The sequence below is a fragment of the Phodopus roborovskii genome, unplaced genomic scaffold (genome assembly GCF_943737965.1).
Source record: "Phodopus roborovskii unplaced genomic scaffold, PHOROB, whole genome shotgun sequence".
NCBI lineage: Eukaryota > Metazoa > Chordata > Mammalia > Rodentia > Cricetidae > Phodopus > Phodopus roborovskii.
Window position 1 is genome coordinate 5,276,079 of NW_026125281.1, and position 24,183 is coordinate 5,300,261.

At 45.1% G+C, this 24,183-nt stretch overlaps 1 protein-coding gene across 1 annotated transcript; it reads left to right on the forward strand.

The window, feature by feature from the left end:
• Positions 1-775: 775 nt before the first annotated feature.
• On the forward strand, positions 776-21,055 carry Chmp4c (charged multivesicular body protein 4C). Its single transcript, XM_051196785.1, has 5 exons — positions 776-991; positions 15,214-15,391; positions 17,318-17,432; positions 19,938-20,091; positions 20,287-21,055. The coding sequence occupies exons 1-5, from the start codon at positions 802-804 to the stop codon at positions 20,346-20,348; spliced, it is 699 nt and encodes a 232-aa protein (XP_051052742.1). The 5' UTR covers positions 776-801; the 3' UTR covers positions 20,349-21,055.
• Positions 21,056-24,183: the final 3,128 nt, after the last annotated feature.

Below are 24,183 nucleotides of genomic sequence, written 5' to 3' on the forward strand. Positions count from 1 at the left end.
ATGATCTAACACATAAAGCTTGCCTGAAGACCAGAGTGTGGAACTAGCCACAGAGGCAAGGCAGTGGCAGTTCACACCCTTAATTCCAGCCCTGGAGAGGACTATAAGGTGGGAGGAGCTGGGGCAGTCTGAGGTTTGGTGGAGACAGGTGCAGGCTGGAGATGCAGTCTGAGGACCGGGTGGCCCCTTCGGTCTGAGCCTTGGTAGAGGTGGGAACGCTCTGGTGACTTAGCTGCCTGCCATTAAGAAAAGAAAGAGGTGGCCGCCATCTTCCACCCACTTGAAGTCTTGTGGAGGGTCATCTAATCCCACAGGGTAAGCATGCACACATCAGCCTCCTGGATGGACCGCACAAATGCAAGAAGCCATCTGAGCGAGCCCAGACGACCTTCATGATGGGACAGCAGTACTGGGAGCTCTCCCACACTCTCAAAAAAAGCTTTGGCATATCCACCTGCACCCAGACCCAGTCTTTCAAGCCAGGCCAGAGGCCCTTGGAATGTGGATTTGCTTTTCTCCCAGCCAATTCTTTCTCGACAGTCCCTCTCTCTCTCTCTGGCCAACTTTTCCCGGCTCCCCGACTCCCAGGGGCCAGTGGCGCCGGCCGCCCTGCCTCCTCCTCCGGGGTGGCCATCCGAGGGCGGGGCGGGGCCGGGCCAGGAAATGCCCGGGAGTGGGAGTCACCTGCTCAACAACTTGTTGACTCCTGGGAGCGCAGTCTGCTCGCAGTGGCCGCGGTGTGGCTCACCTGTCCCTTCCCGAGCGCCGCGCGCGGGGCCGCTCGCCCCCCACTGCCCAACCATGAGCAAATTGGGCAAGATCTTCAAAGGGACCCGCTCCTCCCGGGCCCGCGCCGCTCCCAGCCCCCAGGAGGCCCTGGCCCGCCTCCGGGAGACCGAGGAGATGCTGGCCAAGAAGCAGGAGTACCTGGAGAACCGAATCCAGAGGGAACTGGCCCTAGCCAAGAAGCACGGATCCCAGAACAAACGAGGTAGGCTGCGCCCCAGGCCAGGCCGCTCTCACCCACTCCCAGCCTCCAGGTAGGCGCCTGAGTTCCCCTAGGCCATCTGGTTTGCCTCTCGAGGAACCGACCTGACCTCCTGGAGGGCCTGGAGATTGAGATGAGCTGAGCCTGGCACCTGCCGGGGCAGGCAATATGTTGAGCGCCAAAAATTCCAGTAATCGCGACGAGCAGCATTTGCATGCAATGTTTAAAACGACTGAAATCAATCTATGCTGAACCCGGAATCAAAGCTTTACAGTCAGGATGGATATTGCTGATCATTTTCTCTGGTCTCGGGCTCACTACTTGGGTTTTTCTGGTGCTTCTTTAGTAGAATCCCTTTTTATGTGGTATGTTGCTTGTCATTTTGTGCGTTACTTTTGAGTCTTTTTTTTTTTTTTTTTTTTGAGAATATTGGCACTCAGAGGAGTTTAATTTGTGACTGCATTTTTTTTTTGTTTCTGTTTTGTTTTTTTTGATCCCCCCCCCCTTGGGTTTTACCCTTGACTCACCACTTTGTAGCCAGCTCTGTTGTGACTCTTATTACTATACATACCAATTTCCTCCTGAGTGGTTGTGTCCAAGTCACACGTGCAGCTTGCGTGTAGATAAATCTCCGGTGAAGTGTGTTCTCATATGCTCTGGGTTCGCCTTGTCCCTCTGCTATCGAAAACTTCAGTTGCCTGTTGTGCAGAGTCAGAGACGTAAATCTTAAGTCCCCGTCGTCGCCACTGGCGTTTAGTGCACGCAAAGGACTTTGAGTCAGTGAGGACTCTTGGTGAGCCTGTCACACCTTCAACCTTTTGCTCCCTGTCAGAGTTCACTCTCTGGATAGGAATAGGGCCTCAGCAGCATAAAACCCAGGAGAAAATGAAGAGATTAGCTCTCAAGAGCCGGTCAGGAACATCCGTGACCATAGGTCAGCTTCTTTACCAGATCCGTGTTTGGGGGAAGGAAAGGACCTCCCTCCTCCTCTTCCCTCCATCTTCCTTCTTCATCTTCTGTGGTCTTGGGGATGCCTGGGGCAGAACCTGGTGCTGGGCAAGTGCTCTATCCTTAGCCTTGGGAAGAATTAGCTCATCCTGGTGATGCCTCTTGTGTTAAACCGGTGGGGCTGACCTTGAAAGCCCCTCCTCTTAGAAACGTGGGCCAGACTCGCATGCTCTTGTTGCCCAGGACGGAAAGGGCACGTTTCTTTCCCCTCTGTTATTGTCTGTGGCTTGTGCCACAGCACAGTCTGGCTTAGCGCTAAGGACTGGTTTCTATTTTTGTTCCGTGCTGAAACATATTTTGGGCAGCACTTATTCGGCAGGAATTTTCTAAACGGAGACCATGCCATTAAGGCTGGCTAAAGGGTCAGGGGTCATGACCCCACCCTTCCTCCAGTTTTTTGTGCGCTCGTAGGGCTTGCTTAGCGTCCGTCAAAAGCGCGGGCTCCTTGCCGTTTTTATTTGGAACTGTGTGTGCCTTTGATTCCAGTGATAACTTATCTATTTGGTAACATGCGAGGTTGAACATCTATCTGCCTCTAGGTATTTGTGAAAAATACGGATTTGCTTTCATAGGATGAAATGTAACGTAAAATGGATCACATTGGTTTCCAGGAATGTTCTCTGGTTGGCCCTCAAGTGTATCACAAGCTTACGTGATAAACATGGACAGTACATTGGAAGGAATGCCGAGTACCAATCCAGCTTCCTTAACTCGGGGAAGTTACTGATGCTCTTGTGAGCACATAATTAATTGGAGCAAAACCTGATCCATCATCATTTAGAATTTTGAGTTCCCGGGCTCCAGTGGCCCTGGGAATAAGCAGGGGTTGTCTTCTGTGAGACCATCTTTAATATAAATTATGGAACGAATTCAGCCGCAGGCCTGTGCATTATTAGAAGCACCATCAATAGCTCCCAAATAAACCAGATAACTTACTAGACATACAGCCATTCCCTTCCCTTAGCCACTAAGAACACTTTCGGACGTATAGGAAAATAAGATCCCACAATTCTGAGGGCCCGAAGGGGTCCCCGAGCTACACGATGACTGCCAGGTCAGCTGTAATTTACACCATAATCACAGAGATGCCGTGTATTCTAAGTGCAAGTGTTACTGCTATGGATAGCTGCCTAATGTGTCAGCATCCTAGCTGAATGGCCAGGTAGCATGACATCACAAACTACACGTTCCCCAATGATGAGTGTCTCTATACCATCAGGTGCTTTGACAGAACTTTGAATGCCTGAAGGGAGTTTGGCATCATTGGCGAAATGAGTAAATTCTATTTATTTATTTATTTGAGACCTGGATTTCTCTCTGTAACAGTGAAGATAGTAAATTAAAACAGGACAACTGCTCTGAAGCCCATGACCTGAGCTACACACCAAATAGTCCATATAATAAGAGCTGTATGAACTTCCCTGAGAAGCTGACTCAGGGTGCTGACGAGGTCCCATGAGAAGCACCTAAGGTGTATCTTCTGGAGTAGACAGAGGGTGCAGGAAGTACCTACTTCTTATTCAGGTTCATGGATGACGACAGGAAGGAAACAGCCCTTCCAATTTACCAGCTCTTTGAATATCAAATCATTAAGTAGTGGACTTCAGTATCAAATTACATGTAGTGGACATCAGTGTAGTTCTGGGCTAGCCTTGAACTCAAAGAGATCAGCCTGCTTCCGCCCTTCAAGTTTTGGTATTAAAGGCATGCACTAAAGGCATGGTTAGTTAAATAAGCATGATGTGTGTTGAAGGATGTGTGGGTTGACTACACTGGTTTAGGTTTGAACGGGTGATGGAAATCTTTCGGACCCACAGGTAGATGTCATCGTGGTATCTGTTCAATCTGTTCAATCTGGAATGTTCACACTCCAGGGAGTGTATCTGGTCACTGGTTGGGGCCTCCCATGGGGCATGTTCCCGGGGCTGTCACTTCTTACTTCAGTGTTTTAATCAACATGTACCAGAGCACCCAAAAGGACAGAGTTAGAGCTGCACTGATCTCATAAATCAGATAAACAAATTGTTTTGCCAACTTACTACTGGATATTTGCTTAACAGCATACACACAGGTCTGGTTTTTTCTTGTTTGTTTGTTTTTGTTTTTGTTTTTTTCCTGAGAACTGGTTGAATTATAATGCATAAGCAGCTAACTCTGGCCTCAGATCTTTAGAGATCATCATTGCTGTGTACCAGAACGTGTGAATATGCACTCAAAAGCAAAAAGAGCTCTGTAACACCTGTGGTCGAGACGTCAAGGGTCTGCTGGTCCCAAGGAGTGAGCAGTTGGAGCAAGATTTATAATTTAATTAAAAAAAACTTACAGGAGGCCAGAGATGTTTAAACACAGTTTATTCAGATTGCTGGAACTCTTCTTGCTTTATAGCTAGTGATTGATTTGGGAAAAAAAAAATCAGACCTATACATCACTTAATCATTTCCCTACTTCTTTGCCATGCCACCCAGAGCACTTGTTTTATCCTGCCTGTCTGCTGAAGTCACCTGAAGGTTAGAGCCTCCCTGCTCCCCCCACCCCAGGGATTCAGAGCTAACTGCTTGGAATGGGAGTCAGGTGTCAGGTTTTCAAAAGAGGGCTTCCAGCTGGTTCTGCCCAATTCTGGGTGGGAGACCACAGTCCATCTTAATTTTCTAATGCTAATGAGGGGACAAAACCAGGTCTCTGGACTTTTCTCATTACAGGACCCAATGTCAGAGAGTGTCCCCCAGGCTGGTGGTCCCTGCAGCTGAAATGCATGCTATCTTAGCATACGTCCAATCCCTGCTCACATGTTGGATTGGCAGCACCCCTTGGAGGCATATGTTCTTATTCCCTCTTGAGGTCTGTTTTGTAACATCCCGGATCCCGGATAGAAGGCTGGGTGGGGTTTGGCTAAAATATAATATTCCGATTTAATTGTGATAATTTGACGCAGAATTTGGTGTTGGTGTTCAGAGCTTGGGCTTTACAGCCCTGTTTATCACAATCTCCACGGTAACTGAGTGTCCTCACACCAGCCAGTGGCCCATCTGGTTACTTCTCCTGTGCCAGTGATAACACAGCAGCTCAGCTGTGTGGATGAGCGATATCGCTGTATAAAGTGTTTCGTATTTTATAAATATCAGTCCCTAGTCTGTAACAATGTCTTGAAGTTGAAATTGGGCTTACATTTTGTCTCCCACAATAGCGTTGAATAAATCTCCATCCCTTTTCATGTATTTGAGGGCAGGAGCCACTTCTCCAAGTCTCTCCATCCCTTGAAGGCCTTTCTTGTGCTAAGGATGGCTTACAATGCTGACCCTAGAGAGAGGCCTGTGAAGTGCCTAGGCCAGGGAACTGTGACCCTTGGAGTGAGTGCTGCCCTGGTTTAATGACTTCATGGCTCCTCCTCCTGTCTACTCCCATTGCTGCTGCTTATCTTGCCCAGGGCCCCAAATCACACATTTGGAGCAGGAACTCCCAAGTATGTAATCATGTGAGAAGGTGTGGATCCAGCTGAGGGTTATCTGTAGGCCATGGTATTGAGCGTGTTAATAGACATGGTCAAGACAGGGTAAGCAGATTTGGGCATTTTGGTGGCATTTTACATGATTCCACTGAATCACAGAGCTGGAGTCATGTGCTCTCCTCCTGGGGAGTCTGTCTGTCTGTCTTTGGAAATGAGTCTGCAGGGCTGAGTCCTCTGTGGAAACAAGCTGTTTCACTTAGGAGCCTGGGCTGTGAACGGATACAGGTTAAATGTCCTCTTGGAGTCTGGGTGCACCGGGATTGTATTCATATAGATTGGGACTCTTATCTCAGTGGGAGGAGCCTTCTGTACTGTTGATTTTACTTTTAGTATAGTTGTCTTTGCCAGATTCTTCCACCCCAGGCACTGGGGACTTTGGTGTAAAAGAGCTACCGAGGAGCCATCTGGTTGAACGATAGTCTAGCGAGGGCAAACACACACAGGACAGAAGCAGGTCAGTCAAGTGAGACAGTCGCAAACTGCAGGGGAGTCTCCTGGGAGAGGTACTTTACCTGATGACCTCCTTTCTGAGGAGAAGGCATGTGGCTCTTGGGCCATAGCATTTGCTTTCTCTCCGGATGCTTAACTAAAATGCTCACCCCTGGGGGTTCTAATTCAGGAACTGCTTGGTAGATTCCACACTGTGACCTTGGAGCACACTCAGTGATCTCCGCTGAAACATATGACTTGTTATTCAGTGAGCCACCACGCCGGAGGGACAAGCTGTTTTCTTACCATCCTTCTTCCTTCTGCTGTCATTCAGAAACCTGGATGAGAAATGTCTGCTTCCTGTGCCCTCTGTTTACTCCAGAAGAAACACTTGAGGACTTCTCACGGGACCTCATTACCACCCTGAGTTTGCGTCATACTGTTCTTATGATTTTTATTATTATTATTATTATTATTATTATTATTATTAATATAGGTCTTACTGTCTCATTTCAATGTATATATATATATATGTATATATGTGTATATATATATATATATATATATATGCAAAAAAATCACTTTTGATGAGTCTGTCCTCTTTTCCTATTCTCTTCCCATTTCTGCTTTTAATTCATTTGTTTCCTCACATGAGTAAAAACATGAGATACTTTTTTTTTTTTTGTGAGTGGCTTGTTTTGGTTAACATGGAACATTTTAGTTAAATCCATTTGCTTGCACTGGAGAGAATTTCACTGTCCTGTATGGCAGCAATGTCTGGTGTATATGTTGTTGTTTGTATTTAGACTATTTCCCCAAAGGCCACATGGTAAACTATGCTTGGGGCCCAGTTTAGCAATATGCAAAGTGGGGTTTGGAATTTTTTTTTTTTTTTTAAATCATTGGTTCTCTCACTGATGGGGCATCACTTGATTGGCTGTTGGAAGAGGATCGAAGCTCAGGAGGTGGGGCTTCTTTGAAGAGTGTGCTCTTGGGAGTTCTATTATGTCCCCTGTACTTTCCCTCACTCCCCAGCTTATTGGTTGCCATGAAGTGATCAGATGATATGTTACCTGCCCCTCTGCCATAATGTCCAGCCTAGCCTCAGGTCCTAGGTAATAGGTACTGTGGACCGTAGTTTGAAATGATGAGCTAAAGAGTCCTCTCCTCCTTTAGGTTGGTTTTCTCAGGCATTTTCGCCACAGTGACAGAGTGCTGACTGGCACAGTATGCCTACTACGTTTTCTCCACCTTTTGCCCTGTTGATGGGCATCTAGGTTGACTCCATGGTTGGCTTTCATGAGTAGTGTATGGTTATCATGGTTCCAGGATTCCTTTAGATATGGAATAGCCAATACTCCTTACAGCCAGCCATTATCACATGATGTTTTCTTGACTTTTTGTTATCTGATTGGTTTGTGCTACTCTTAGGATATGCTAGCTCCCGGAGAAAACTGAGTTAGTTGTATAACTAGAACACTAGTCGGTATCCAATGCACGGTGTTATTTTCCAATCAACTTCCCTCTCTCTTCGTCAAAATAAATTGATTGAAAATAGCCACCCCCTTCCTACTCCAGACACTCCATTTGGACATTCTCTCTGCAGTGGGCTAACCTCAGGAATCTACACTAGCCCTAGGATCCCCACTCACATACGCTGTTATTTAAAAACCTCCGACTTTCCCCTCTCTCCATGTACTTCTGGTCCCTGACAAGGACTCTATAAAGCTTACACTCTCAGCCACATGCTTAGGTACAATACAGCTTGGCGTGAAACATGTTTTTTGTTTTCTTGGCTGCTCCTTAAATGGTTTGTTGTTGTTTGTTTGTTTGTTTTTCTGAAGTAAATAGAGGGATTCACATGGCTCTAAGGTAGAGAACCAACTTGTAAAAGTTGTCTCATCTCCGAACATGCACCGTATCATGTGTGTACACACACTTACATAACACACACACACACACACACACACACACACAGAGGCAGAAGGAAAAAAAACAATAAATAAACATTTAAAATTCTTGTCTTAGTTAGGCTTCCTATGTCTGTGAAGAGACACAACATGACTACAGCAACTCTTATAAAGGAAAGCATTTAATTGGGGCTGGCCTATAGTTTAGTATGTTATTATTATGGCAGGAAGTATGGCAACACACGGGCAGATATCATGCTGGAGAGGTAGGGAGCCAAGACTTTTACCTCTGAATCGGCAGGCAGGCAGCGGAAAGAGAGGGTGATACTGGGCCTATAGGAAGCTATTTTCCTTCAAACCTCCACAATTCTCATACTTATTTGCATCTCCTTCCCTCGTTCAAATCAGTATATTAGGGTTGTATCTAGTATTTTACATTTATTCTTATTAAACGACATCTCCAGTTGTCTTAGGTATGTCGAACCAGCTATAATCAGACCTTTTCATATAAGACAGATGCAAGGCTACCAGAGACGTCAATCCAAGATGGTTTCATCTAAGGATCGGCCGTGTCTTGTGACAGCTTTTTGACAGATCAACGCTTGATGAGAGATTTGTTTTTTCATCTAGATATTAAACAACTGGCCTATATTTCTAGCCCTTGGCATCTCATTTCTGCTATTTTCTGTTTCTTTGGTCACATCCTATATACCTTGTCAATTATGTTTCCAAACCTAACATATTGACACACATCTGTGGTGTTTTATGGACTGATAATGTGTTAGTTTCATCAGATCCACTGAACACCTTTTCATTTTTTACAATGAACACCAGAAGACTGTGTTCCAAGAGATTGAGAATGAGTGACAGGATCGATGCTCTCAGTTGTTTCTGTATGGTTCTGTTATGGGTTGGAATGGAAGGCACACACCGGCGTGCCACCAAGGAAAGAAGCCATGAGGTTGGTTTAGTAGTTTCCGTCTCGGGGAAGGCATATTGGACTGTAGCAATCGCTGTGTTCTTTTCCAACCTCTTAAGAGTGTAGACTTTCGAATCCATCCTCCTTCAAATATGTGCGACATGGATTTTCCTAGTTTTCTTCTCATTGCTTTGCACTTTGTTGCTTTAACCACAGAAAATTAGAGTTAGGTAGGAAACTTACTACTCACTCTGTGATTGTGCCATAACCATAAGCCATAGACACTCGTGAGAAGCTGTGGCATGGGGTACTGTGAGCTGCTCATGGTGTCTTTAGTGTCACCATTGTGTTTGCTGGTATTCAGAGCAACTTATGTTAGACAGTTTCATAAGAGAAAAAAAAAAAACATGTTGTGGTCAATCACCTTTAAGGCCTGGCACCTAATACTTTCTTTTGCTTTCTAGGTCAGTTTTGAAGCGGGCATGGGTGATCTACTTTGATGTTTGCCTAAGTTACTGTTCTCTCACTATGAGGTGACACCATGGCTATGGCAACTCACAGAAGGAATGATTTAATTGGGGGCTCGCTTTACGGTTTCAGAGGGTATCATGGTAAGGAGCATGGTGGCAGGCAGGCATGGCATTGGATCAGTAGCTGAGCGCCCACCTCCTGATCCACAGGCAGGATGCAGAGAGGGCCAGACTGGTCCTGGTGTGGGTTTTTGAAACCTCAAAGCAACTCCAAGTAAGACACCTCCATTAACAAGGGCGCTCCTCCTAATCCTTCCTAAACAGTTCTACCATTGGAAACCAAATGTCTAAATACATGAGCCTATGAGGACCATTCTTATTCAAACCAGCACAGCTGTCAACATGTCTCCTTCGTCCTCTGCTCCTCTTTCTTCGTCTGCTCCTCCTCTCCTCCTCCTCCTTCTGCTCCTTCTTCTTCTTCTTCTTCTTCTTCTTCTTCTTCTTCTTCTTCTTCTTCTTCTTCTTCTTCTTCTTCTGCTGCTGCTGCTGCTGCTGCTGCTGCTGCTCCTTTTTCTTCTTCTTCTTCTTCTTCTACTTCTTCTCCTTCTTCTTCTTCTTCTTCTTCTTCTTCTTCTTCTTCTTCTTCTTCTTCTTCTTCTTCTTCTTCTTCTTCTTCTTCTGCTCCTTCTTCTGCTGCTCCTTCTTCTTCTTTCCCTTCTCCTCCTCTTCCTCCTCCTCCCTTTTTCTTTTTTCCTCTTTTTCTACTTTTCTGTAGTCCTAAGTACATATGAATATTCTTTAAAGGGATAAAATGACATAGATACTTGAAATAACAGATAACACTGAGGATTTTTTAAAAATCATGTTCCTGAGATCTTCTGGCCCTTCACACTTAGTAGAAGCTTGCTATTTTAGTTTCTCTTTTTCTGATTATTATGTGGTGGATGTTCTAACAAACACACGGTTGGTTTCAAAGTTTGAAAAGGGAGAGAAAACACATAATAAGCCATTTTCTGGTTGTTTCTCTTGCACCGCAGACTTTGGGTGTTTCCCTTAGACAGGGAATTAGTTATGTGAAAAGAAACATTTCAGAGCCATTCTAGAGCTACGAGGTCCCAGGAGCTCAGACATCTGCACCACTGACTCTGCCTGTCACTGCTAAGCACCTTTCCAGATCTTTCTGACTTGGAGGCATTCTCAGTGAGCATCTGGGAGTGCATTAGCGTGGGAGAAGCCCTTTTCCGCAGCTCTGTGGAACCTTCCTCATCACTTCTTCAGCCTAGCCTGGTATGGACCAATGTCAACACAGTTAATCACTATCCAGGAAAGAAAACACTCAAGCAAGCAAGTGTGAACACATTGGCTTTTAAAATTACAGGCAAGGAAACGGAAATCATTTTCTGATGGAGTTGGAAATCTTACATTAGAAGTTAAATTCTTGACTAAAAAGATTAAAACTGAACATCTACCTTAGATGAATCAAGTTTACATATTTACACTACGCTTGAATAGAAATTTAGGATAATAAAATTATTATTTTTTTAAACTTATTTTTATTTTATATGTATGGGTGTTTTGCCTGTGTACACAGAGGAGAAGAGATGGAATTGGAAACTCTGGATCTGGAGTTAGAGACAGTCATGAGTCACTGTGGGTGCTGGGAATCGAACTCAGCCTTCTGGAAGAGCAGCCAGTGTTTTTAGCCACATAACCATCTTTCCAGCCCCTTCTGATAAAATTACTCAATCGAGTACTTGTTAAATATTTTGGACTTTAAAACTCTAATTTCTCATGGTACATTTTACAATTACAATATAGAACTATATTAAATATGTACAAAATAATTATATAAACATGTTATATATGCCAAATAAATTACATCCGTAAACATATCTCCCTTGTGAAGTTCAGCACAGTTGCTACTCCTGACATTTTCTGTTAATGTTCACTAATTTCATACCCATTCATTTCCCCTACATTTTAAATCATAAATGATCCATAAAGTTTACTAATTTGTGGGGTTATGAATAACACTAGTAGCAAATAAAAATAAACACTTCTAGTTAGTTAAGTATTCTGCCTGGAGTCAAACAATTTAATTGGCTTTTTACAAAGAATATCAAGTAGATTTTAATGAATTTGTTTGTATGTTTCTTCAGTAACTGAGTACTTCACCTGCTTGGCAATTAGTCTCTGAAAAAATTAGAATGAATGAGAATTTTACTGGCCATTTGAAATTCATACATTATTGACAACCAGAGGACAATAGCATTTTTTTGAATCACGAATTTCCTCTCAGATTTACCTCATCTAATATTCTTTTCCATGATACTCTGGTTTCATCTCTAGAATGAGGAGAGAAGCTTCATTTTTTATCAGAAAATTATTTCAATTTTCTTGGCTCATTTGCATGCTCTCTCTCCTTCCTCTCTGAAGAAGGAACAGTGTACAGATCAGCCTGGCTTTCTACGTGTTTATACTGTGTGATATTAATCAATCACTTATGTTTTAAAATGCAAAGATTGGTTCAGGATTAGTGGCTCGCTTATCTCGATTACTGCGCCTTTCTTCCCATTACACAAACCCACACATCCCTGTTGTGGTCTAGCGCTTTTTTTCCCCCTAAAGCTTGCTATTTACTCTCTTTATGAAATTTACTACTGGAGAGACCTCTGAAAATATTTAGGTTATACATAGGAACCAGCTGGTGTGAGCTGTGTTATTTTCAAGGTATATAGTTCCCATATATCCAAGGTAGGAAGTTCACATTGGTCTGAGATTTGCAATTGGGTAGACGCCCTGTGTTTTATTGATCAGTGTGTTGAGTATGTATGGGTGGGGAGCTTTGAAATGTCTGTGAGCCCACTGCACCTCATAGATCTCTCCTGTTTTCCTCCTCTACATCTTCTCTGTCACTAGAGACCAAGTGTGATTTGTGCACGTGCCCAGTACTCTTCATTACACAGTGGTAATGAATGCCGCCTCCCCTGTCTTTCCACGTGCCTCCAAAGTGCTTCACAAATCCTCTCTCACTGAGCCCCACCCCACCCATAACAAATGTGTATGGCTCATGGAATGAGGAATAGGTGATTAAGTGCCTATTTCATGTCTTGCCGCACTGAAATTGCCCCCTTATTTCCTCGTCCTCCAGAGCCCGACAATGCCCGGCACGTGGTAGATATTGAGTATGTGATTTAAGACTGAAATGGATGAATAAAGAACACTTCTTATTGAAAGTGTAAAAGTTCAGGGAAATTTCATAATGGGGTGGTCCTGGCAGAAGTCTTAAATTGTTACCTTGTTTCCTCAGCTGTTTGGAATCTCACCCACCCATGACTTTGAACAGTTCTGTTTATGTTGTACGGTAGGAACTGAAGCCGTGTACCACCCAAGCCGGCATCTCCTCATGGGTAATTTGCATAGAAGCACAGGGCTTGTACTAAAACTTCCAATAAAACGTGATCGTGAGGCTTTCCAGTAAAAAAGCAGAAGAAGGCATAAGCAATTATGTATGGCATCTGTCTCATAGGTGGCTGAGTTTGGGGGGGGGAGGGCTCCTTATTTAGTTCTTCTCAAGAGCTCATCGTCCGCTCCAGGACAAGACAGGGGCAATCGTGTTCAGGTGTGTAGTTCACAGACAGGTTCATCTACGTTGTCGCATTTGTCAGCCTCTCGGAGGTTCTTGTGGCGTTAACGGTGACCCCGTTTGTGCACCTCGAGTGAAGGAGAATAGATATAATCTTTAAAGTAAAGATGCCTTATTTTTATTTTTTTAAGATTTATTTTTTAACCTTTTTTTCTAATTTATTCTTTATGTCTTTTACGTCACTCATCTTGATCCTGCCCTTTCATTTCCCTGCCCCTTCGTATTCACCTTCCGCCCTTGCAACCCCTCCCCAACACAAGAAAATTTAAGAGAAGAAAAAAGGAAAAAAAAATCTTGTCGTGGAGGCTGTAGTGGGACACGGTAGCCCCTGTGGTCCATATAGTGTTCATTGCAAAGAGCCATTGGTCTGGGTCGAGGCCTCTGGCTTCTGCTACACCATTGATGCTGGGCCCTCACTGGGACTCCACTTGGATATCCTATGGTTGACCTGTGTTGAGGAGAATCTGCCCCTTTGGGTCTATAGGCCCCGCCCCTTCATGTGCTCCCGTAGATGATAGACAAGGGTGGATGTTGGGGTGGCCCTACTGTATCCCTAACCCTAACCCTTTCCCATCCTCACCATCAGGGTGATCTCTCCAGCATCGCCCCGGCTAATTCACCCATTGCAGCAACGGGCAAGGGGTGGGGCCGGTTCCCAGCTTTCCCATCCTCAGGGTCGGTTCTCCCCATCTCCTGAATTCTGCATCAGAGCCTGAACCCAGATGCAGGCCCCAGCGGGAGCCCAGGCCCAGGCGGATGTGTTACTTATAATGAATGACGTGGCAACTGTTTCTGCTGTCTCGAGTTGTGTGGCATTGATTTCTGAAGACCTTCCTCCTTTGGCGACTTGCTAGCCTGGAATTCTATAGGTCTGGTTTAATTTTGGGTTGCGTGGATGATTCTTACATTTCAGCCTTGGTCCCCGGGGAGTGACTGCAGCTCCGGAGCTAAGGGCACACATCGCTGTTACGGGAGGAGGAGACAAACTGCCAGCTGATCTCATGCAGAACAGAATACAATAGGTGCCGTTGTTGTAGACAGAATACATTGTCCAGGTCTCTCCAGCTATTCAGCAGCACACGCAGGAGGTTGGAAGATTGAATTATACCTGGTTCTGAAATTACATGGTTCTGAAAGAGTCCTTTGCCAAATCAGAAGCAATGCTTGCTTTGACTCTCTTGTTTGCCTCTGGGGGAGGGGGGTAAGGCAGCTGTTTCTCTCTCATATTGTGCACTGGGAACCAAAGTCAAGGACACTCCAGCTGTTATCAGTGAGCGAGCGGCTTGTACTTCTTGGCTTTTAGGAACTGACAGCTCTTCTCTTAAGGACCGCGAGAGAAGCTTTAATGTGCCACAGTGGTTTTCAAGTGTCTTGGCATCAGATTCAACAGTGCCGAAGCTGTTGGTTTTATTCACACAGGATTAAGGCTAAACAATTCAAATTTCGATTCTGAACGCACACCTCGATGCCTTGCTTCTTTGAAACACGTGGTTGAGATGCCTCAGCGGATGAAGTCAGCTGGGCTACGTCTGCTAAGACAGGGCTTTACCCCCCACATTACAGAGTCCCATCACTTTCTCTGGGTGTTCTGAGAGGGAGGCCCATGTCCAGTGTCATGTCTTGGCATGGAACTACTACTACTATTATTACTATTATCATCATACTATTACTATTATTATTATCATCATCGTGCAGAATATTTCTACTCTCTCACATGGTTTCTCAGAAGCAGGGCTCTGCCCCTTTGCAGAGTGCCACCTGGGCTCCTGTCACACCATCTGAAGGACCATTGCGCTTCAACTCAAGGTGTTCAGCTCAAAACTTTAGGTTCTCGCTGCCACAAACTGCCTGCCTTTAGCAAGCCACTGCATTTGAGTCTTAGTAAATTTGCCTTCCAGAAAAGGGAGCTAGATTTGACAGCCATTAAGGCCCTTTCCTCTTGTAAAGGTTGATATCTATTTATTTTTTTATTGGTATATTTTTATTGAATATATTTAACCTATACTCTAGCCCCATCCAGCATTAGCATCAACGTTTCTGTGGCTCATTTTGTGACTCTGAATGTTGACTTTCTATCCTTTTACACTTACCAGATCTTTGGAAGAAACAGAGACAGAGCGTGAGAGAGAGAGAGAGAGAGAGAGAGAGAGAGAGAGAGAGAGAGAGAGAGAGAGTGTACCTGGTGTAGAGATGGAGGACAAGTGTTCCCTGCAATTGTCTCGGGGCTGTTTAATGTCTTCAGGTTCCGGGGTTCTGAGTCCGCGCATGCATGGTCTCAGCCTCTTAAGTAAGTGTAGCTCTCCCTTCTGACACAAACACCGGTTTCTTCCTCATTTAGCTGCCTTGCAGGCATTGAAAAAGAAGAAGAGGCTTGAGAAGCAACTCACTCAGATTGACGGCACCCTGTCTACCATCGAGTTTCAGCGAGAAGCGCTAGAGAACTCACACACCAACACTGAGGTCTTACGGAACATGGGTTTCGCAGCCAAGGCCATGAAGGCAGTTCATGAAAACATGTGAGTGACCCGGACTCCTTGTCCTTAACGTTGGGAGGAACCTGTGTGAACGTATATGACCATTTGGGGGGTAGGACTGTTCAACGAGGGTGAATGGAATGCCTTCTCAGAGGTAGTTTTGAGTTTACAGCAACAAAAATAAAATTAAAAAAAAAAAGGAAGGAACAAAAGAGGAAAGTATAGAATGTTCCTTTCAGCATTTCTCAGTTCCTTATGAAATCCCACCTGTAAGGAAGGACCGTAATTCTGTGATTCTAACAGTGCCAACATCAGTGAAGTATGCAACGTGGCTGCCAAACTTTGCATGTTTGTATGCGTATGAGAATCGTCTAGACAAAAGCCGTTCAAGAGCATGCAGATACCCAGCCTCCTGGAACTAAGCCAGAGATCAGACCTTTTGTTTTACCCACGTTCCCCAGGCCAAGACTGAGGCCACCTAATATCTGAAAACCACTGACATAAAGGACTAATTTCTGGGACCAGGGTTTATAGTTTTCTGGCTGTCCTCCCATTCCCAAAGTTGACTATACCCTGGCAAATGACTTTCTCTCTCTCCCTGACTCCGTTCCCTCGCCTGTAAAGTTCTTGCTTACTTCCTCTGCTTGTTGTGAAATTCAGAGATGCTAGATATAGAGATGCTGCACAGTTCCTGCAGCACTCATCAGTGAATACTCTGCGATATGGTAAGGGACATGGGTCTGTGTTCACGGTGGGGAATGCAGACATGGGACCTGGTCCTTTGCCTATAGGGATGTAAGAGTAGACTCCTGTCCACAGGTGCATAAAAACAGTAAGTGCTGAGGGATATAGACTCGGTCCCAGAGGATGGGAAGAGGCAAAGGTAGCTGCTGGGGTTATGAAGATCTCCTCAAGACCATCCTCTTGCCTTGGTAACTCATCACTAGCTGTCATTCTGACTCCTCAGAGGTCATTATGCTCACGATTGTATTCCCAGTCCCCTATAGTTGTGTTGAAATAGATTGCAAAGCCAGGCTCGGCTCCAGGCCCCTTAGTAGCATGAGACAATAGTGCTCTTTGGAGAGAAGTTTAGTCTCAGTGCCAAACTTTGGTCATACATGTCACGTACTCCTTTTAATAAATACATTTACTGCAACTCTAATAACAACTGAGCATAAAGGGCGGTAGAAACATGACAAAAGTCTTCTTTTTCATTACATATGAAAATATACTCAATATATTTGAATATATTAGTAGAGTCTGAGAAACTGAAAGAACAGATGAGTTCAGAGGGCTCGGCCTTCTTTTCTGTCTGGTCAGCTTGGCCCACTCACTGAACTCGTGGAAGGAGTCGAGTCAGAAAGTGTTACAAAAGCACGATAGAACCTGGTCCGTAGACCTCGGAGCCTGGACTCGCCAGCATTCTTTGCTGAGGTGGTGGTATCTTCCCTGAGGGCATGCTGGGTCAAATTCCGCTGTCTTTAGCGCCCAACCCTATTATCTACTAAGGAAAACCCCCTAGGAGTCAGCATTTCCGAGCTATTATGGAAAGTGATTCTCCAGTCCCAAAGTTTACTTTGGCTCCTGGGAGCTGCTTTGCTGTCATGGTGGTCCTCAGCTGACAAGGGACTGCACACAGAGGTACCTTGAATACTCTATCTAACACATGCACCGTCCACATTGATCTACAGACAGTGTGAATTACTCAGATAGTTTACTTCAAGTGAGTCTCAAAGGTAGAAGGTAATAGTGAAAAGAAAGGTGATTGTACGGGGTCCCTAAATTATTATTATTATTACTATTATTGTATTATTATTTTTTAATTGGTGAGCACTGGACCAGGGGTTTCGTTATGGTGCTGAAGTAACTGAAGAGCGTATCTGAAACGGACTTGCTTTCATGTGGTGTTAAGTCTAGATTCATAACTGTAAGGCGGAACTCTTAAAACCCCAACAACGTGTTCCCCAGGGATCTGAACAAAATCGATGACTTGATGCAAGACATCACAGAGCAGCAGGACATCGCCCAAGAGATCTCAGAAGCGTTCTCTCAGAGGGTTCAGTTCGCCGATGGCTTTGACGAGGTGGGTTACTAAAGAATGTGGTACCCTGGCTGCTATCCGGGGCAGCTTCCCATGGCAGGTAGCAGAGAGTTTGTGTGTACTGCCTAACAAATGAATGATGTTTATTGGAAGTGTAGTTTTCCAGGTGGGAAGTGAGGTGTTAGTAGCCGATTTCAAGAAAAGATGGCTGGCTGTAGTTTGGCAAACAGCTTCTTAATTGGGATTTTTAGCTATCAAGGGAAAGAAAGCACAGGCGGTTATGCAAAATTAGTGACTTTTTTTTTTTAATGGTTGGAGTATAAATAGCCCCATTATGAGGGGATCGTGTGCTCTCACATCTGGCCCAATAGAGACGGTGTCATCCTTGGGCAGCAGATGGATTGTGTGCTCTGTGGCTGTTAAATGAGGAGTTAGGCTGCCTCTGCTTATTACTCAGTCTATAAAACAAATGGTTGTGCAGTGGCCTTATTTACACTCCCATTCCATTCTTGTTCGTCTAAAGTTACACTGGCGGAGCCCTACAATGACAATTTCAGCGGTTCCTCTCAGGTTACACGTGCCTAGGATGAGGACATTCTTCGGCACATTCCCAACGGTGCAGGAGAGCACAGCTTCCTGTTTCTGTGTGACCGTCAGATGAGTGATAAGAGGGAGTCTTAGGAAATGACAGTTTGCTGCTAGCAATGTTACGAATGACCTGTGGCTGGCACTGCAGAGGTGGCTCCTGCAGAGGTTGAGAGCCCCTGTTGCCTTTGCAGGGGACCTGGGTTCTGTCCCCAGCATTCACAGGGTGGATCAAAATCGCCCACACTGCCAGTCCTGCGGGATCTGGGCCCTCTTCTGATCTCCGTGGGCACCAGACACACGTGTGGTACACGTACAGACACGCAGGCGAATCACTCACACACGTAATGGGTTGGCTGCATGCCAGATCACTCATAGTCTACTCTTGTGTCGCTATCGAGGCAAGGGTGGCTTCCGCTCTCTGGAACTGTATAACACAAGAGAGAAGGGCCTGCAACAGGACGGTGTGTGGCCTGCTAAGCCCCAAATACTACCACTGTCTGGCCCTGCGTAGAAGATCATGAGGGTTGTAGGTTCAAGGTCAACCTTGGGCCACATAGTGACTTGACTTCAAAGCCAGTCTGAGATGCATAGAGAGGCCTTGTCTCCAAACAAACAACGGCAACAAAACAGTCGAATTCAAGATACTCGTGCACGTGCATAAATTCACAATAGGCTCCCTGAATGTAGGGAGTTCTGATTTGCCCTTGAACTGCCCAGTGACGATATAGCAATACATTTGTTGGGTGATGGGTGAATAAGAATCGAACTGGATGGATGGACACACAGTTAGGCTAGATCTTTTCTCATGGCTCCCTACTGGGAGCCTACACTTCTCAGCTTCCCTGTGGATGGCCAGAGGGAACGCAGTGTACGGGTGGTAGTCATTTCTGACCCCGTGGAGGCCCACACCTCATTCTACAGGCATTCTACCCAACTACACACGTGGGTGACAAGATGCCCCTTTGCTTACGTCCCACCTAAGATCAGACCTAGCATTTCTGCCTTCTGTAATCGAACAGTTTCTCGTTATGACTGCCTCTCAAGTATAATGGAAAGGTTTTGGTTTTTTGTTTGTCTGTTTTTTGACGTCCACTCACTTCTGCAGGGGCTGATGTGTGCTAGAGAGTCCCAAGTTAGGTAGAGGTGAGTTATTTCAGATTAGGCAGGAGGTGACCAGTACCCTTAAGGCCTCAAGCTGACTGAACCTTCTACAGGTGTTGGGTAGAGAATAGCCTCATTAAGTCAGACTTCCTGAGGCCACTCTAAAGGAAAAATACATTACACTAATTTTCAGTTTTATTAACACAAACATATGGGCTGGGGACATAGTTCAGTGGTAGAGCATTTGCCTGGCACGAGCCAGGTAGTGCTGTATTCCACCCCCCAGCACTCTGAACAAAATCACCTAAACATACCACTTATGTTGACTTCAATGATTTGATAAAGGAACTATGTTTTTTGGGTATTTTTTTTTTTTTACTTTCTCTGTAATAGATTTTTCTATGCTTGTTTTATTTTCAGTAATATTAACTCAAGTAGAAATATTTATTTCTTCTAATTAAAATTGCAAAGATTCTCAACAGGAGAGAAAGAGAGAGAGAGAGAGAGAGAGAAAGAGAGAGAGAGAGAGAGAGAGAGAGGAGATACCAGAAAAATAACAGTCAAAGTGTAAATTTCCAGAACCCGAGATTATATATATACCACAAATTACTTGAATGGCTGTTTACTGAAGTATTATAAGATTAACTACAACAAAATTGTACAACCCCAAATGCTCATTTCTAATCATTGCTCAGTGTTGCAAAGAAAGAAAGAAAAGCTTAGTTTTAAAATAAGTATTCTGTTTCCTTGGGTTCCCACACATCAGTCGGGTAGCAGATGCTCTCCTGGTTCTGTTTAGGGAAATCCACCTCCTGATACATTAACTCTGTTAATTCTCTCTCTCTCTCCCATGTTCAGGATGAGCTTCTGGCAGAACTCGAGGAACTGGAGCAGGAGGAATTGAATAAGAAGATGACAAGCATGAAGCTTCCAGAAGTGCCATCATCTTCCCTCCCTGCACAGCCCAGTAGGAAGCCCGCCATGCCCTCCTCAGTACACCGATCTCGAGCAGGTCTGTTCCCAGCCCCGCGTCCTGCGCCCACATAGGTTCTGAAAGCCTGTGGCTTTCCGTACGTACCTACGTACACATGATTGGGATAAGTAAGACACATCTTATATGTAATCCCCACCCGTTTCCCATGCTTGAAGAGTAAGTGACACCGATGACTGATTTTTCTTTTTTTTTCTCTCACTTTTATGTTTACAGCGTCTTCCAGGAAGACAGAGGACGATGACGATTTCAAGCAGCTGGCAGCTTGGGCTACTTAAGCCCAAGCTTTTGGCATCTAGATTAGTGAGCTGCACATAAGATGTAAATGCTTTTGCAAAGCTTACAAGCTGGCAGAGACCTCTTTCATGAGTTGTCTCCTATGTGACAGTTAAGTCATGTGTGGACTCAGGGAAAAATGCAAAGGGGCTGGTAGCATCTTAGAAGACCTTTCTAGACTGACGTAGTCAGAACTATCTGCTCTGTTCACTGTTGTGTTTCTATTGATCCTTTGTATATATGTATTGAAAGAAACCCGATTCTACTGACATTTAGTGCCTATTTCAGCTTATGAGTCACCTCTGGGGGATACCTAGGGTAATTGGGGGAAATATCTATGCAAAATCAAAGGCCGCTGTGTGCATCCAAGTCACCCGTGATAAATGTAAACACACTTCTAGAATAGCTTTGGAGAGAAGTCTTCAGTAAGTGTATATATAGATAGTTCCAATTGAGTTTCAGGGTTGAAAATCTTCAGGGAGCTGTAATGGACGTTTATTATGCCGGTTGAGCTTTAAGCGAGGCAATGCGCACATCTCCCCAAGTTCTGGAAACACAAGCAGTTTAGCCTGCTGAGCAGGACTCTCCCGTGTGTGATTCAGCCACTTAGGAAGCTGAGTGCACACTGGCAGGCCATTACAATGCTGTTTTGTCTTCACAGGAATGTTCATCCTTTCCTGTTTTATGCTCTCTTGCATTCTAACCAGAGGGGGGGGGGGAACAAAACTAAACAAAAAAAAAAAAAAAAAAAAAAAAAAAAACTTCAAACGCTTCACAGCCCGCACTTTGTAAATATATTAAAACACCGGCAATTAAAAATGCATCTCGGGTAAAATTTTGCCCACAATTATCTTTAAATGAAAGTAAATGATAAAGTTAGGCATCTTGCATGCCATATCATAGACTGTGAAATGACAGCTGTCTCTATGCAAGATGTCCAGATGTCCTGGGGTTTCCGACACCCTTGAGCAAGGCTGTGCTGGGCTTGGAGTAGTAGGAGTCATGGGGTTTTTCTTGCCAACTCTGCACCGCCGTAGTGGTCTCCGAGCCCTTGTTAGTGTTTGGGAATCTCAGTGCTGGGCTGGATGGTCCCCAGTGGTCCCATTCTTCGGCAGGTGCTTGGTACTTACTCTGTGCCGGCATTTTTCCTGCCCCGCACAACACACATACCAAATTCTCCTCATTCTTTAGATTCCGTTCCAGCTAACATATTCTATCTTGGGAATTTTTTTTATAATTTCCGAGACTAAATTAGATCTTCTCACTGGGTACTTGCTTTTATGGCACCCTACTTTCTCTCACGGTGTTTCTCACGCTTTCTGTCGACACTTAACCAGCATGCTTGCCCCTGCTGGGCTGGGGTAGATGAGGGTTATAATAGTCTATGCCCGGGGCTCTTCAAAATCTCACATGCACCATCGGTAAGCCTGCCTGTATTTACTCAATGCACAGCAACGGACAGACTGGCAGGATTTGCCTTGTGCCCTTAAATAGTGACAAGATTGGACCAAGCCTACGAAGCAACAGTATTGGACTAAAGCAACAGCGTTAGACACTGAAGTAAAGACAGCACTGGACAGTGATGCCCAAGAGAAAGGAGGCTCATATGGTAAGCTCATCCCGTATCCTGGCGCACACACCACCCACATGCCTGGTGAGCGCTGCCTGCTCGAGAAGAGGGGGGAGAGGGGGACACAGAGTCCCCACCAGACCTGTGAAATGAGCTTGTAAAGCAAGTGAATTTTAATTGTGCTTAATTTTAGTTAATGTAATTAAAAACCCATTTCTCAATACATTTGTCAGAGGCACTGAAGTTTTTCCGCACCGTAGCTCTATCTGCCTTCTCAACTGTTAAATTTGTCAAGTCTATACGTGGGCCAGTGTTTTCTGTCTCTGTGCATCTTTCCACCTCTTTCCCTTGCCCTTTCTCTCAGAGGTTTTGGGTCAGAGCCCCACTGTGTAGCACATGAGTTTATTTATACCTCAGGCTGACCCTGAGTTTCACTCCTCTGGCTTGGTCTCCAAAGCCCTGGAATCATGGGCTCTAATCACTGTGGCTAGCACTGGGCAGAAACATTCATGGTGGAAATTTATGGCTGCTCAGAGGCGCACTCTAGGTGTAAAATACACATTGGAGTTCAAAGGCAGTGTGTAAAGCTAGAATACTTCATTTTTAATTGCATATTGATTGTACGTAGAGATACCATTTTAAATGCGATACGTTAAATAAAATACGTTATTGAAAGTTTAGCTTACCCGTTTCTTTCAGTTCTTTTGAACGTGTAGTTTGTGAGAAATGTAAAACTACGACTGTGGTCTTGTTACGTTTATGGGTGAGACCAGCTCCACTCTACCATAGAGCGTACAGCATACAGCTGATGTGCGAGCCGAGGCTCTAAAACACTAAAAGAAAAAAAGAAACTGCGCTGTGAAGAAACAAAACATACTTCGAAATGAATCCTAACGCCACCCCTGTTGACAATATGGAGTGAAACGAAGTTACTGATACAGGCAGGCTGCCTGAATTTGGAGGGCAGAGGTCTGGTTAGGCTTCGGTGGCAGAGTACCCTTGGCCTAACAAAACCATCTGAAGTTACACATTCTGGGACATTTCTTTAAAAATAAAAATAAAAGTGCCACCCCCTTTATCAGGGATCTCAGGGGTAGACCTCAGGCTCCTGTTTGGAACCCTTGGCTAGTGATAGGAATTAAAGGAGATTCTTAAAATGCGAAGGGAGAGAGCACCTGGACCTGGAGCCCAGGCAGCCGCTGCAGCTGAGAGACTTGTCATGGTGGACAACCCCAGGGAGCCCCACACTGCCATCATCTGGGCAGGTGTCCTCCCCAGGAGGCCCAGTCCAGTGTCAGGACATCAGACTGGCCAAACTTGGCTCCTGGGAGTACCCCTGGGTCAGCCATTTGGACTTCCCCAATGAGAAAGCAAGGGTGTGTGTGTGTGTGTGTGTGTGTGTGTGTGTGTGTGCGCGTGTGTGTGTGCGCGCGCGCGCATGTGCGCACGATAAAGTACTGTAATCAGGTGGCCTTACCTGCCAAAGACTGGGCTCTACCACTCACCTAAAACCTAAGCACGCTAACCTACCACCGTGGTTGTCCAGTCTGCGGTGGGGAAGGGTTCAGTCTTAATTGCAATATTTTCTTCCTTGGAAAACGAAGTCAGAGAGAGAGAGAGGGCGGGGGGGGGGGACTGGCTTAGTTAGTGGAAACTGAAGTAGCAAACAGTGTAGACTTTCACAGTGGCATCTGTCTCAGTAAACAAATTAGACAGTATGGTGAAGCCAGCAAGCCTAGCAAGAGTAAAGCAAACATACAAACAACAGAGATGCTAAAGACTAGTAAGAAACCATTACATCCCAGCCCCGGGAAATAAACCGGTGATTGCTGTCTCCTCTCTCCCCTTCCCCCGTCTCTTAATTTAAGGCAAACATTAAAGGTTCTGTTGGGGGGAAGTGCGTCTTAAAATAGCTGGAGTCCTCCCCCGCCAACTTAAGACTCGCTTCATACCATTTGTTTCTTGGCTTACTAGAAGTTTTGTCGCACTGCATACAGAACACTCGAGCTATTTTTCAGAAGAAGACGAGCCAGGAAACGTGAAGAGTGTGAAGCCAGGAAGGGCACTTGCTCGAACTCCGCGTGCACGGGAACCCTCCGATTACCGGTGCTGCTTCTGGTGCTGACACTGCCCAGGGTTGCAGATGCATCTTTTACGAGGAAGGATGTATATCTCCTTTTGCTAGCAGGAAATGTCATTTAGGCTTCCCTGTGGAATGCTGGCGTGTTATTATTAGTTACTGTTTTGATTTTATGGTTTCCACTACA

Excerpts from the sequence above, each read along its gene's own strand:
- Chmp4c (XM_051196785.1), top strand. The coding sequence starts at position 802 with ATGAGCAAATTGGGCAAGATCTTCAAAGGGACCCGCTCCTCCCGGGCC. Across the intron at positions 15,392-17,317 it reads AAGGCAGTTCATGAAAACAT|GGATCTGAACAAAATCGATG; the intron begins GTGAGTGACCCG and ends CGTGTTCCCCAG. Across the intron at positions 20,092-20,286 it reads AGTACACCGATCTCGAGCAG|CGTCTTCCAGGAAGACAGAG; the intron begins GTCTGTTCCCAG and ends TTATGTTTACAG.